This window comes from Anolis sagrei, chromosome 4, assembly GCF_037176765.1.
Source record: "Anolis sagrei isolate rAnoSag1 chromosome 4, rAnoSag1.mat, whole genome shotgun sequence".
Taxonomy (NCBI): Eukaryota; Metazoa; Chordata; class Lepidosauria; order Squamata; family Dactyloidae; genus Anolis; species Anolis sagrei.
In genome coordinates this window covers 44,108,502-44,123,520 of record NC_090024.1, presented here as the reverse complement: position 1 = coordinate 44,123,520, position 15,019 = coordinate 44,108,502, and the positions used below count along the sequence as shown (strand labels likewise).

The 15,019-nt window shown below is 43.9% G+C and overlaps 1 protein-coding gene across 8 annotated transcripts in view; it reads right to left on the bottom strand.

Moving 5' to 3' along the window:
* Window positions 1-11,390: 11,390 nt before the first annotated feature.
* Window positions 11,391-15,019, bottom strand: part of NCOA2 (nuclear receptor coactivator 2) — a 168,339-nt gene continuing 164,710 nt past the window's right edge. For all 8 annotated transcript variants that reach the window (XM_060775448.2, XM_060775454.2, XM_060775453.2 and 5 more), the window contains one exon: window positions 11,391-14,995. In XM_060775448.2, the coding sequence (XP_060631431.2) occupies window positions 14,984-14,995 (12 nt within the window). In that variant the 3' untranslated portion in view covers window positions 11,391-14,983. The remainder of the gene's footprint in view (window positions 14,996-15,019) is intronic.

The following is a 15,019-nucleotide window of genomic DNA, read 5'->3' as shown; positions in this document are numbered from 1 at the left end:
AGCAAGGAGGAAAAGAAAGAGGGAAGACAGGAAGAAGTGAGAGGAAAGGAAATAAAGAGGGAGAAAGAAATGCAGAAAAATTGACGGGAAAGGGAAGGAAAAGAAAGAAGGATAAGAAAGGAAGAGAGGAACGAACGAAGGAAAGGGAAAGAAGGAAGGTAAAGGGAGGAAGAAAAGGGAAGGGAGGAGGGAGGGAAAGGACGTAAAAGAAGAAAGAAAAGAAAGAGGATCAAGAATAAGGAAAGAAAGGAGGAAAAGCAGGAGGAAAGGAAAGAAGGCAGGGAAAGGGAAGGGGGAAGCGAAAGAGAATTAAGAAGAAAAAAGGATGAGAAAGAGAGAAGAAAGGCAGGGAAGGAGGAGAAGGAAGCACGGAAGAAGCGAGAAGGAAGGAAAGAGAAAAAGAAAAGATGAAGGAAAGGTAGGGAAGTAAGAGAAGGAGGAAAGAGGAGGAAAAGAACGAGCGAACGAAAGAAGACAGGGAAATGGAAAGAAAGGAAGAAGAAAAGGAGGAATAAGGAAAGGAGGAAAGAGGTAGATTAGTAACCCTGATCTCGCTTGTCTCGGGGAAATAGGAGGAAGGGAGCGAGGAAGATGGTAAACAAACAAGTCCCCATGTTTGCTGTTGCTGGTCTGGGGACCAAACCCATTGGGTTTACTTCCAAGCCAGCCCTTTGTAGACTACACTCTGGGTTGAGCCTGACTTCGCCCTCTTCTGCCCCCCCCCCCCCAAATTGCGCTCCTTCCTGTTCTAGGAGGCGAGGAATCTCCTCCCCAGAACTCACCAAGACTTTTTCTTAAAGGGGGGCATTTACACTGTAGGTGCCGTTTGACACCGCTTGAACTGCTTTGGCTCCGTGCTGAGGGGTCCTGGGATTTGTAGTTCTTTTAGAAAAGACTAAAAGACACTGGAAAAGCCCTGGGATTCCCTCTCATTGAGCCACAGCAGTTAAAGCGGCATCAATCCTGCGCCCGAAGAAGAAAACTTCAAAGCGCGCTCCTCAAGGGACCTGCTCAAGAGTCGGTCCTACTTTGGGCTTTCCCTCCCGGGGAAATGGAAGTAGTTTCAGCCGCCTCCTGTCTTAAGGCTTGGGACACTCTTTCCTGGATTCTCCCCCCTCTAAATGCCCGCAAACGGGAAAAAGAAGAGCCTGAAAAGGCTGATCATTTTCGACGGCGGCCACTTCCTTAACTCCGCAGGTGAAGTCTTGCTGAGGCTGAGGAAGTTGGCCAGAACTTGCTGCTCCTCCTCCTCCTAAGGTTCCAACTACTCACTCCGGAGGGGTCCAGCTGGCTCCTACTCCGCGCCCGATCCCTCTCAGGATCGCAGCCGATCCTTCTTCTCTCCTGTCGGGCTTTCTTCACTTCCCTTGACTTTATTTCTTAATTAGTCGCTCTCCACCAAGGTGCTCCGAGCGACTTACCCTTTCTGTCCGCAGCTGAAGTTTTGCTGAGGCTGAGGAAGTTGGCCGGGATTTCCACTACCTCCTCCTCCTCCTTCTCCTCCTAATGCCCCAGCTACTCACTCTGGAGGGACTCAGCTGGCTCCTACTCCACGCCCGATCTCTCAGACGATCCCTCTTCTCTCCTGTGGGGTCTTTCTGTCCGTCACTCTCCCTCCATTGGACGTCATGGAAGTGATTCTTTCAAGGTAGCGCCACGTGCCTGGGGCACAGATGGTGTCAAAAGGACACCCGGGGGGGACGGGACCAAGTCTCTTCGGCCCACCCTTTCCCTTGCCCCCCACTCACCAACCCACCCATGCTCCTTCCCTCCAGCGATTGGCCAATGAGCAGCTCTCTTTAGGGCTCCAGGAAAGAGGGGCGCACCAGCATCACTCTCCTCCTAAAGTACTAGTAGTTGTGGGTTGCTGTGAGTTTTCCGGACTGTATGGCCATTTTCCAGGAGCATTCTCTCCCGACGCTTCGCCCCCATCTCTGGCAGGCATCCTCAGAGATTGTGAGGTCTGTTGGAAACTAGGCAAGTGAGGTTTATATATCTGTGGAACAATGTCCAGGGTGGGAGAAAGGACTCTTGTCTCTTGGAGGCAGGTGTGAATGTTGCAATTGATCACTTGGATTAGCATTGAATAGCCTTGCAGCTTCAAGGTCTGGCTACTTCCTGCTTGGGGGAATCCTTTGTTGGGAGGTCTTACCTGGCCATGATTGTTTCCTGTCTGGAATTCCCCTGTTTGTTTGTTTTTTAGTCTGACCTCACATCCTCTGAGGATGCCTGCCATAGATGCAGGCGAAACGTCAGGAGAGAGTGCTTCTGAAAGCCATACAGCCCGAAAAACATACAACAACCCAGTGATTCCGGCCATGCTGTGAAAGCCTTCGAGGATACTTGAGTGCTACTTTGACAGCCATGGCTCCGTTCTATGGAGGAATGAGATTTGTAGTTTTGTGGGGTAGTTTACCAGAAAGGTTTAATTATCTCACTAACCACAAGTCCTAGGGTTCCCTAGTATACAGCCATTGGCGCTTTCAACTGTATCCAGGAGACGAAAAAGACTTGGTTCCACCAGAAGGAAACTACGTAGTAGGAAAGATTGGGGGGCAGGCTGGTCCCCACAACCAAGTCTTCCTTGGGGTGAACTGCCTAGTGGGGGCCGAATTGATAGAAGCAGCATTTCCCAGGACTGCAAAGCATCCTGGGTGCATCTTACACGGTAGAATCAATGCGGTTTGACACCACTTCGCCACGTACCATGGACGCACAGGGATTTAACAAAAATGTAAAGGAAGTGTTGGCGCCTCGTGAGCGCGGGTGAGCTCCCCCTGTCAGCTCCAGCTCCCCATCCGGAGACTTGAGAGAAGCTTCCCACAAGGATGGTAAACAACAAAACATCCGGGCGTCCCCTGGAAAACTTCCTTGCAGACGGCCAATTCCCTCGCACCAAAAGCGACTTGCAGTTTCTCAAGTCGCTCCGGAAAAAAAAACAAAAACAAAACCAGGACCAGCTGCTAGTTGAGTGGAGGAAAGGCTTCAGGAGGCGGAGTCTGCAGGGCCAAGTTAAAGCGGCATTAAACTGCATGGCCTTTGCCAAGAATCCGACTGAAACCGGGGCGAAAGATGGAGCTGGGTGGCTTTTTGCTGCTTCTTGGCTCCTTTAGCATTTGGGTGACAATTTATTGAACCGATCAGAAGAAGGCAAGCTATCCAAATGATGCTAGCCCAGGCAGGGGCAAAGTTGGGCCCTCGGGGTGTTTTGGACTTCAACTCCCACCATTCCTAACAGCCTCAGGCCCTTTCCTTTTCCCCTGCATTATATGGTTAGCTTAAGCGGCTGAGGGGAAAAGGAAGGGGCCTGAGGCTGTTAGGAATGGTGGGAGTTGAAGTCCAAAACACCCCGAGGGCCCAACTTTGCCGTTTTAAGTGGATTCATTCTCTAGTGTGATGAGGTCCATTGCAACGAAAATCCCCGAGTCCTGCGTTTGCCTGAAACAGGAATAGATCTCGTTAGTTACGCTGGAGCTACGCTGCCAATACGATGTCGTTTGCGCCGCATTCTCGGAGTCTCCACTGACCAGGCATGTAGCGGGGGGGGGGGGGGGGGCTTGAGGGGCTTCAGCCCCCTCCCCTCCCGAAATTCTCATGGTGGTTCGCGAAAAGGCCTTTCTGGTGCATTATTTAAACTGTTATGTTTATTCAAATCATGATCTGGTGATCACCATACTCAATATATCCCATATGCATTGGGGTATTGGGATAACGATACAAAAGGTTTGCTAGGCTAGACCCTCTTTCACTCAGACTCAGCCCCCCCCCCCGAAACCGCCCCCCTGGAAAAAAACTACCCCCCCCCCCCCCGAATCGAAATCCTGGCTACGGGCCTGCCACTGACCATATAATGCAGCTTAAACGGCATGCTTTGGCAGTGTAGATCCAGCCTAAGCGAGCTTTCCGTCGACGGTGGCCTTTTCCCCATTGGATGCCCTGGATTGCTGCGTTTCATACACCTGGAGCTATTTAGAAAAGGATAACCTTCCAAGGCTGTGTTGTCGAAGGCTTTCATGGCCGGAATCAATGGGTTTCTGCGAGTTTTCCGGGCTGCCTGGCCATGTTCCAGAAGCATTCTCTCCTGACGTCTCGCCCGCATCTATGGCAAGGTTGTGAGGTCTTGTTGGAAAGCAGGCAAGTGGGGTTTATGTATCTGGGGGATGTCCAGGGTGGGAGAAAGAACTCCTGTTGGCTTGAGGCACCTGCAAATGTTGCAACTGGCCACCTTGGTTAGGTGGACCACTCTTAATAACTACCTAAACACACACCTAAATCCAACAGAATTCTCCCACCCTGGACTTTCCACAGATATATAAACCCAATTTTCCTAGTTTCCGACAGATCTCACAACCTCTGAGGATGCCTCCACAGATGCAGGCGAAACGTCAGGAGGGAATACTTCTAGAACATGTTTTTAATACTGGTAGCCAGATTTTGTTCACTCTAACAACCACCATGTCAGGCTACACAGAAAAGCTACTTAAATACACAAGCATGTGGACAACAGAAAGGAAGAAACTATGAAAAAATGAACAACATCTGGCTACCAGTATTTTAAAAAAACTCTAAAATTATAACAGTAAATAAAAAAACAATAACAATTGAAACACAGGGGAAGTCCAGACAAGAAACAACCAGGGACAGCTAATCACCTCTCAACAAAGGATTCCCCAGGCAGTAATAAGCCACAGCTAAAAGCCATCAGGCTATTAAATGCTAATCAAGGTGGCCAATTGAAACATTCACACCTAAATCAAAGGGACAAGAGTTCTTTCTCCCACCCTGGACTTTCCACAGATAGATAAACCCAGTTTTCCCAGTTTCCAAGAGATCTCACAACCTCTGAGGATGCCTCCACAGATGCAGGCGAAACGTCAGGAGAGAATGCTTCTGGAACATGGCCATATAGCAAAAAACAAAAACAAAACAAAAACATAACAACCCAGTGATTCCGGCCATGAAAGCCTTCGACTGGACACCTTGATTAGCGTTAAATGGCCTTGCAGCTTCAAAGCCTCGCTGATTGTTTTTCTCGTCGGAGATGTCTATGTGTTTTCACAATGTTATTCCCCGCCTCGAATTCTAAGGAGAGGTAGGTATTCTTATTTTAATTCTTATCATGTAATATAATTATAATTATCATAAACCCTTATTCTTAATTGCTCAGCTCCTCTCCAAAGAGCCTGCGTCCGCTTGTAAGCCTCTCTCGCCTGCTTGCGGGGGCTTTTTGGGACACCGTCAAGGGCCGCCTCTACATTACAGGCTGAATGTAGTTTTGACACATGAGGTTAGGATCTGGACCCAATTCCGGGAAATGCGGTTTAAGGACAGGAAGGCCAAGCAAGGGCCGGGGAGGGATCGCCGAAGCGTCTTCTCCGGTGTAGACACGGAGGGATTTGCGGCACTGATGCTCGCTTAGCAAAGGGTGCATCTACACTGCAGAATTCATTCCCTTCGACACCACTTGCACGGCTCAATGCTATGGGTTGTATTGCTGTCGAAGGCTTTCATGGCCGGAATCACTGGGTTGTTGTGAGTTTGGCCATGTTCCAGACGCATTCTCTCCTGACGTTTCGCCCACATCTATGGCAGGCATTCTCAGAGGCTGTGAAGTCTGCTGGAAACCAGACAAGTGAGATTTATATATCTGTGGAATGTCCAAGGTGGGAGAAAGACCTCTTGTCTGCTTGAGGCAAGTGAATGCTGCAATTGACCACCTTGATTAGCATTGAATAGCCTTGCAGCTTCAAGGTCTGGCTGCTTCATGCCTGGAGGAATCCTATGTTGGGAGTTGTTACCCCGGTGGCGTAGTGGGTTAAACCCCTGTGCCGGCAGGATTAAAGACTTGACAGGTCGCAGGTTCGAATCCGGGGAGAGGCAGATGAGCTCCCTCTATCAGCTCCAGCTCTTCATGCGGGGACATGAGAGAAGCCTCCCACAATTATCATAAAACATCAAATCATTCGGGCATTCCCTGGGCAACGTCCTTGTGGACGGCCAATTCTCTCACACCAGAAGCGACTTGCAGTTTCTCAAGTCACTCCTGACACAACAAAAACAAAAAAACCCTGGCCCTGATTGTTTCCTGTCTGGAATTCTCTTGTTTTTTGTTTTGTTTGTTTGTTTGTTTTTAGTATTGTTCTCAATCAATAAACCCCACTTGCCTAATTTCCAACACTTCACAACCTCTGAGGATAACTACCACAGATGCAGGTGAAATGTCAGGAGAAAATGTTTCTGGAACATGACCATACAGCCTGGAATACTCACAGCAATCCAATCAGGGCATGCCCCTCCTTTCAATCCCTCCCAGCCTTTCCAAAAGCCACCTGTCCTCTTCCAGTGGAGATTGGGACCTGACCATTTCTCTCTTTTCCTAAGGGGTTGAGTGTTAGACTATGATGATTAAGAACAGAGTCAGTGGATGCATCTACACTGTAGAATCCACAGATATATAAACCCATTTTCCTAGTTCCAACAGACCTCACTACCTCTGAGGATGCTTGCCATAGATGCAGGTGAAACATCAGGAGAGAATGCCTCTAGAACATGGCCATATAACCCGAAAAACCTACAACAACCCAGAATTAACACAGTTTGACATCAGTTTAACTGCCATGATTCACAGCAATTGAATCCTTCACTGGCTGTAAGTAAAGATTAACACCCCCCCCCCCATTTATCTTAATGTAGTGGTCAGTGCAGATGAGCACACAGTTTCCACCAGAGCTTTGACGTGTTTTCTTCTCTGAAAATTTATTTATTTATTTATTTATAGTCTGTCCTTCTCACCTCAAGAGGACTCAGGAAACTTTTTAAAATTGTGTCAGAAGCAACTTGAGAAACTGCAAGTCACTTCTGGTGTGAGAGAATTGGCCGTCTGCAAGGATGTTGCCCAGGGACGCCTGAATGGCTTCTCTCATGTCCCTGCATGAGAAGCTGGAGCTGACAGACAGGAGCTCACCCCATCTAATGCATTCAAACTGCCAACCTTCAGTTCAGCAGGTACACTGTGCCACTGCAGCTCTGACAGGAAGCTGAAATGCCTCAACGAACAGCAAGCTCCAGTATTCCATAGACTGTTGCCCTGGCAGCTATTATGGAATCATAGTGCTATGATTGTGTAATGTGAAAAACTCCCAGGTCTGATATGACCAGGAGTGCCACAGGTTACACAGCACAGGACTTAAGAGGTCTATAGACTTTGCTCTGTTGCAGATGATGTAGTTCCTCTCGCCAACGGCTTTGTTCAGTTCCTCAGGACAGATGATACTTTATTATTGGGTTGAGCTTCCTTATGGTATATTAAGGGGATATCTAAGGGGAAACCACTAGATTTGTAACTGTTTTACATGAAAACTTAAGCCAGTGGTTCTCAACCTGGGATCCATGGACCATCAGTGGTCTGCAAAAATGAAAATATGGTCCACAGCCTCACCATTACTGTACCATTGTCTCGAAATCATGTGGCAATGAGAGTGACTGGTCTTGTGAAACCCTCTGATAGTGCGGAAGCAATGGGGATGCCGGGAGGGGAGAGGCAGACTACTCACAAAAGATTACTACATCAGCTCTAAATTATTAAATATGGTTTTCTGTGGGCGAGCAGATGGCGGCTACTGTGTGGCATATGTTCCAGAAAGAGATGAAGGGCATGAGAGGGGCACAGATAAGGCTACAAGTGCCCACAGGTAGATCTGTGAGGACAGCGCTGGTTGCTGGAATCAGGCAGCTGGAGGTAATCATTGTGATCTCAGTTGCCTGAAGGGAGGAGCAGCACTGGGCATCTCTTTGATTTAGGCAAACAAGTTTCTCAATTTATATTACTTGACTTGATTTGACAGTAAGCCACCCAGGCATCTTGTAATACAGGACACAAATGCTTCCAAAGGCAGCTCACAAACCTCACTTGGCTGGTATGGACTGGCCACTAAAGGATATACAAACTGTAAAGTGACATCTTGCAGGCGGTCAAGGGAGTAAAGGTTGTGGGTGGCAATCATTGTATCCTTGGGTAGTCTGACTTGGCCATAGTAGTCCACGCTCGTTACATCCTGAATAGACTACTGCAATGCACTCTATGTGGGGCTGCCTTTGAAGACTGCCTGGAAGCTTCAACTAGTCCAATGGTCGGCAGCCAGGTTGCTCATCGGAGCGGCATACAGGGAGCATACAACCAGGCCTGTAGCGAGGGGGTGGTTTTAGGGGTTCAATCCCCGCCCCGAAAGGTTTCAGATTTTTTAAACAACCCTGGTTTACTCATGAATTTTAACTGGTTAACCAAATCCCCATGCTAAGTCTATGAGATGCAAAAAATTAAGAGTCCCTCCAGAACTGTAAGCACTATCTCAAGCAAATATTGACAATTTATTCACACTGTCATTACTTGCAGCAATAGCCGATGTAGTGAAGCAACCAAGTTGAGGGGGGGGGGGTGTTTAATGCTCTCATTAAGGAGGCCAGACTTGGTGGAGGTGGTTGACAGGGGTGGAGCTGCAGGCTATTGAAGGCTGCTCTGCGCCCTGCTGTGCTCTTTGCTCTTCAGCGTGAGCTAGGAGGCAGGATTCAACCCCCCCCCCCCAAATTTTCAACCCTCCCCAAAATTTTCAACCCCCCCCCCCCGAAATTATCAACCCTCCCCGAAATTTTTTTCTGGCTACAGCCCTGCATACAACCCCTCTATTATGTCAGCTCCACTGGCTGCCGATCAGCTTCTAAGCACAATTCAAAGTGCTGGTTTTAACCTTTAAAGCTCTAAATCAGTGGTTCTCAACCTGGGGTCCCCAGATGTTTTTGGTCTTCAACTCCCAGAAATCCTAACAGCTGGGTAAACTGACTGGGATTTCTGGGAGTTGTAGGCCAAAAACATCTGGGGACCCCAGGTCGAGAACCACTGCTCTAAATGGTTCTGGCCCAGATTACCTATCCAAATGTATCTCCTGTTATGAACCATCACAAAGTTTAAGATCATCTGGAGAGGCCCTGCTCTCGATCCCACCTCCATTGCAAACGAGAATGGTGGGGACGAGGGATAGAGCCTTCTCAGCAGTGCCCCCCGTCTGTGGAGCTCCCCAGGGACATCAGACTGGCCACCTCCATCCTGTCTTTCAGAAGGAAACTTAAGATGTGGTTATGGGACCAGGCATTTGGCTAGTGACCAGCAGCAAGTGGAAAGAAGACTCAGGCAACTTATGACAATGAATGGACCCAGACTTGGATTTGGTTTTTAACTGGCATGTTTAATCAATTGTTTTAATTAACTGTTTTAATGTTTTAATTTAAATGTTTTATAGTTATGATGGCACCGTATGGTGCTTATTGTGAGGCTGCCCTGAGTCCCCCCCCCCCCAGGAGTGAGAAGGGTGGGGTATAACTATAGGAAATAAATATCCTTTCCTCCTAAGATTTTGAAGGAACAAGCACATTTCCAGAGCCTGAACCACCCTCAATACCCCCTTTCCACATTGTTAGTATGCTGGTTCTGTCTGCTAGATAGAGAAGTTCAACATTTGGCTTGCCGCATCTACCACCTACCATTGACATATCTACAAGGCTTTTAACACTTGGCTCTGAAAGGTCTGCATCTCATTCCCATAAACTCAGATGTGAGGTCTACAAACTATCTTAACAAACATGTAGTTATACCGATCGTCCATCTCTATAAATATCATCATAATGTGGCAACCAGCTTTGGTGTCTTCATTTTCTAAATGTATTTTTTGTAACTACTTTACATTATTAGAGAGATCTGTACTCTTATTCGAATGGAAACATTGACATAGTAATGGGAAAATGCTGGAGCAATAATCCAAGGTCTACCATATATTCCTTCCTGTTCTGCATTTCTTCCAGGTGACTTTGCCCAGACAAGACTTATACCCTGTACAGCAGGGATCCTCAAACTTTTTAAACAGAGGGCCAGGTCACAGTCCCTCAAACTGTTGGAGGGCAGGGTGAGAATTTGAAAAAAAAAAACATGAATGAATTCCTGTGCACACTGCACATATCTTAGTAGTAGTGCAAAGAACACTTAAAAACAATACAATAATTAAAATGAATAATTTTAACAAATATAAGCTTATTAGTATTTCAATGGGAAGTGTGGGCCGATGAGATAGCATTATTGTTGTTGTGTTTTCAAGTTGTTTCAGACTTAGGTTGACCCTGAGTGAGGGCCGGGTAAAAGACCTTGGAGGGCTGTATTTGGCCCCTGGGCCTTAGTTTGAGGACCCCTGCTGTACAGTATGAGCTGATCTCTCCTTAGCAAGCTTTTGATACAAGGTCCTTTGTTATATTAGCATGGAGCAGCTCCTTCCTTACTAAGTTTGCTATGTGTTGCATAAAATAGGAAGAAATGGAGAGCGATATCCAAGAACCAGTGTGTGTGTATGTAAGAGCACATGTCAGTGAGTTGATTTATAGTGACCCCATGAAATACAGCCTACAGTACTTGCTTTCTGTTAGTGGTCTTCTTTCCCAGTACCAGCAGGGCCGACTATGCTTAGCTTCTAGGACCAGTCAAGGCATTTAAACCATGCTGGGTCCACTTCACCTTCACAGTTTCTGAATATTCCAAAAGGACTGTGTGATGTATTTTTGAATGATGTGTGTAGATCCAAGTAAGGTGGCCCTTTGCAGTTGAGAGATCATGATCTTGTCAATGTTTATTGTTTCCAAGTGCTGGCTGAGATCTTTTGGCATGGCAACCAGTGTGCCGATGACCACTTGTACTGGTCTATGCCAGAGCCTTTGCAATTTTGAGGTCTTGATAACGGCTGAGTTTTTCCTGTTGTTTTTCCTCAACGAGACTGTCACCCAGTATGGCGACATCAATAATCCAAACCTTTTTCTTTTCCACAATTGTGATGTCTGGTGTATTGTGATTATTATTATCATCATCATTATTATTATGCTTTAGTAAGTGGTAAATGGTAAATTCGTTAAGTCAATATCCAATATCCAATATACAGCCCAAAGATTTTTTTTCTTGGTGTCTTGGTTTTTAGGCCTGTTCCAGGCATTACTTGGAGTGTTGATCCAAAAAAAAATGCACTGGATAGACTGTATCAGCATTAGTTTCTTCGATATGGTTATCATCATTTTCTATGAGCAAGCAGATGAAAACTGGTATATGGCAAACATTGGATATCTCAAAAACTAGACACAATTGGGGAAAACTAGTGCCATTTTTGGAATCAGTAAATCAAATATACCCAGAAACAGGGGTATATTTGAGGCACCAAAAATGTGTTTTGGCCAGTGATATTGATTGAAAGACCAGATTTGGCTCATAGGTCTACTTGCGTGTGCAAGACTATGTTGTTGATGGAGTTCAACCCAGCTGTCAACTCAAATGCAGAAAGGCACAATAGAAGAAAAGCTGCTGTATCTAAAGCCATGTAAAACCCGAAGGCATTAAAATTTATTAAATGATGCAATAACAGAATTCTTTATTTACAATAGCATTATTTAACATCAAATAAGCAAACAGCATCAGCAAAGCAATATTAACTTGCATAAATGTATTTAAAATTTCTCTGAATATATCTACCTTTGCATAAACTGCTCACACTAGAAATACAAACATCAATGCAGGTGAACAAAGTGATGTTCAGAGTCAACTCAGTTTTGAAAATAAATCACAACCTGAAAACACTGTAAGCTTTCTCCTGAAGAACCATAGTTTATATATTGCTTAGTTTTACCCTCGTATAATCTTTTCATATACACACACTCATACACATCTCAGATGTAACTTCATGAGGAACTGTACAAATAAAACCCACAAATGGCAAAAAGAAAAACAAAACAAAATAAATGAGTCAATGTCTGAAGAAATGTGTCCATCATCTCTATTCAACGACTGAAAGCTAAGTGATGATGCGCTTATTCCAAAATTGTACACAATTCACTATACAAATATAATACATCAGACAGCTATGTAGGAATATACAAGACTTAAAAACAGATCTAAGGCATTATGCTAGATTTTAGCATTTTGAGGTTCTTGCACATAGCTTTACCTGTAGTAAGAAACTGAAAAGATTTTGTTTTAGTCTACAAAGAAACACCAGGGAGAAAATTCTAATTAAAAATCAAAGCCACTACAGTAATTTTCTTGTGCAGAGAATGCTTTTGCTCTTAGGCAGCAATACTACCATACAAATACTAGAAAACTTTAAATTCACACCAACAATTAATGGCTTAAGTTGCATTTCAAAACTGATTGTGTATCTTTGGGTTTTGCAAGTCGAGCTGAACCACCCTTGTGTTAAGCCTGTATGAGCTCCATTCTTTTTTGAATACAGATTAAAAATGCATTGTATAAATGGCAGAAACATTGCTTTCAGTTAGTACAGCCAATAGAAAGACAGGTGGAGGCAATATCTTGAAAGTCAGGGTAACTACTTAAAATGCTGGAAAAGATCCATCGCTTCATAAGTGTACCCAAACAAACTTGATCGAATGGAGCTTTGTTTTGTGTAGTCGTTTATCTATATGTATTCTTCTGACTTAATATGAAAAATGATTTATTTCGCATTTAAGTGCCAATATGAGGAAACACTGATTATGTTCTAACAGAAAACCCGACCAATATCTCTAGCAACCTTGTTGTGTACTGAATAAGAAATACTGATTCATAGAAAAGACATTGGTATCATTTTCTTTGTCTCTAGCATGATTAAATGCCTAAATCCATTCATTGTGGTGAAAGTAAAAAAAAAAAATCAAGATGAATACAAACAATGACTCCATTCTAAGCTCAACTGAAGAATCAGTGAATGGTGTAGATATAATTTGAACTAGGTCCCATTTAGAATTACATATCTGTTCTATTAAAAACAGGTCTGAGATCTAATAACTGAAATATTATCAAGGCAAACTCACCTAAACATCATCTGATACAAAGAGTTTCAATTCCTCTAGATGTAGGTTAATGTATACATTATTTCAATGTAAATATCACGGAGCTCAAGGCTGACACTGATTTCTACCAGATGGCTCAGTTGTTTGAATCGCGACTTTTGTGTTTGAATCTACAAAAGTGTTGACTGCTGAGAAATGCAGTTTCTCCCAGTGTAACAGGAGGGCTACTCAACAGGAAACAAATGGTTTGAAATGCACTCTATATACTCAACATATCATTTTCAGCATTCTATGAAACTCAAGATTCTTGGTATATTTCAACCTTCATCACAAGCAAACAAGATCTCAAGGTAAGAAACCTTCCACTCCCAAAGACATGAAGGATGATTGAGAGAATATAAAATGCATTGCATTTTAAATAACATCCAAAATTTGAGTCCAGGTACGAAAGTGTGTGGCTTGTGGGTAAGAGAGAAACAGGAGGTTGAAAAACAATCAGTTTCCTGATATTCCAAGTCCTCAGAAACTGATGTTAGCTTTTATACTAAAAGATTACTCAAACCACAGCAGGAAAGAGTAAAACCACTATAAGCAGTGGGCTGCCGAACAACAGTTTCTCTAAGGTTATTAAGAAAGAATATAAACATACAAAAAAGTCAAGAATTGGCTCCTACAGTGGCTGCATATAATATAAGTTTAGATAAATGACTTATGAGCAGAATCGCAAGGTTTAGAAAATGAAGAGTCTCAAGCCTACAAATTAGGTCTAATCAAGGCATTGTGATCCTTTACAAAACACTTTTTTCCCCCAGGAGACACTCACGGCTATGAAGATATCTAATTTAATACTGAAGTACCTCATTTGGAAATCAACTCCACAACATGTATACCTCACAAAATTATACAATTAAAACACTAAAGTCTTTAACTTAAATTATTGCTTGTTTACATAGAAACTGTTTTTCTTTAATGTACCTTACAAAACTTTCTCATAGTCCACACTGCTTCAAAATAATTAGAACATATATGGTGGTTAATTCTGTAGTGATATCTGCCATCGCTTAAGTCAGTGTTTTCCCTAGTTGTGGAGATGGGAAAAATGGAAAATGTATCTTTGATAGGAGATGCCTTTTGCTTTGACGTTTTGCCTCAATCCTGCCACTTCCATCACCAATAGATGCACCTTTATTTAAAATCATTATTCAGCAACTAATTGTTACCTGTGATTTAGAGCTCAGGTAACAGGCCTACAGATTGGATGGGGCTTACACATTTCTCAATCTTGCAGGAAAAGCAAAGAGAAATGGCAACTGAAGGCAGGAGAAAAAACAAGAACATTAATTCTAGTTAACTCTTAGGATGCTGAAATGAATTAAAATGGAAACTTAAATAGTGTGTGACTCATGGTTTTATTTAAAGTAACCCAAAAGCTATATAAACAGCCCTCTCATAGGGTATCTTAGCCTGTTTACAAATGTAAACCTATTTAAAACTGACTGCTGTTGTTTTCTAGCATGGTATATACCTATTCACCAGACACATGCTTCTCAAACCAGTTAGTTAGATGCCCAGTGTCTTCATTGTGTTATCTCCCACCCTGGGAGTCACCATCCAGCGTACTCTTTACCTTCCAAAGAGAAGGCCACTGATTTCCAGGTGGAACTGAATCCTTTGCACCAGACTGTGTAGCTAAGGAAAACAAAGAAAGAGATCAAGATCTAAAACTAAAAACGGAACAGAATGAGAGGATGGTTGGTTTTCCTTAAATACATACATTTAAATACATTCAATCTGACATGGTTTATGAAAACTGGCTATCAACATTTACTTTGCAGGAGAGATCTAAGTTGCACTAAGGTGAATGCAGTGAACAGACCGAGCAACTGTCTGCACGCTAGCTTCAGACTGTCAAAGAAGAGTCTGCTCTTCCACCAACAACGGTTTCGATTCCACTCAAGAGTGGCATTGTTCTGTTTGCAGCACTAATTTCTACTTTTTCCAGAAGAACTGACTGGCAGAACAATTGGGGCAAAACCAAACATATGCAGCTCTTCAAACTGGTAAGTAGTTTGGTCGAGAAAGCCCAGTCAGTTGAAGATATAACCAATCGTCAGCGTCAGCAATATTTCTGTAAGACAAAAAAAATATGAAT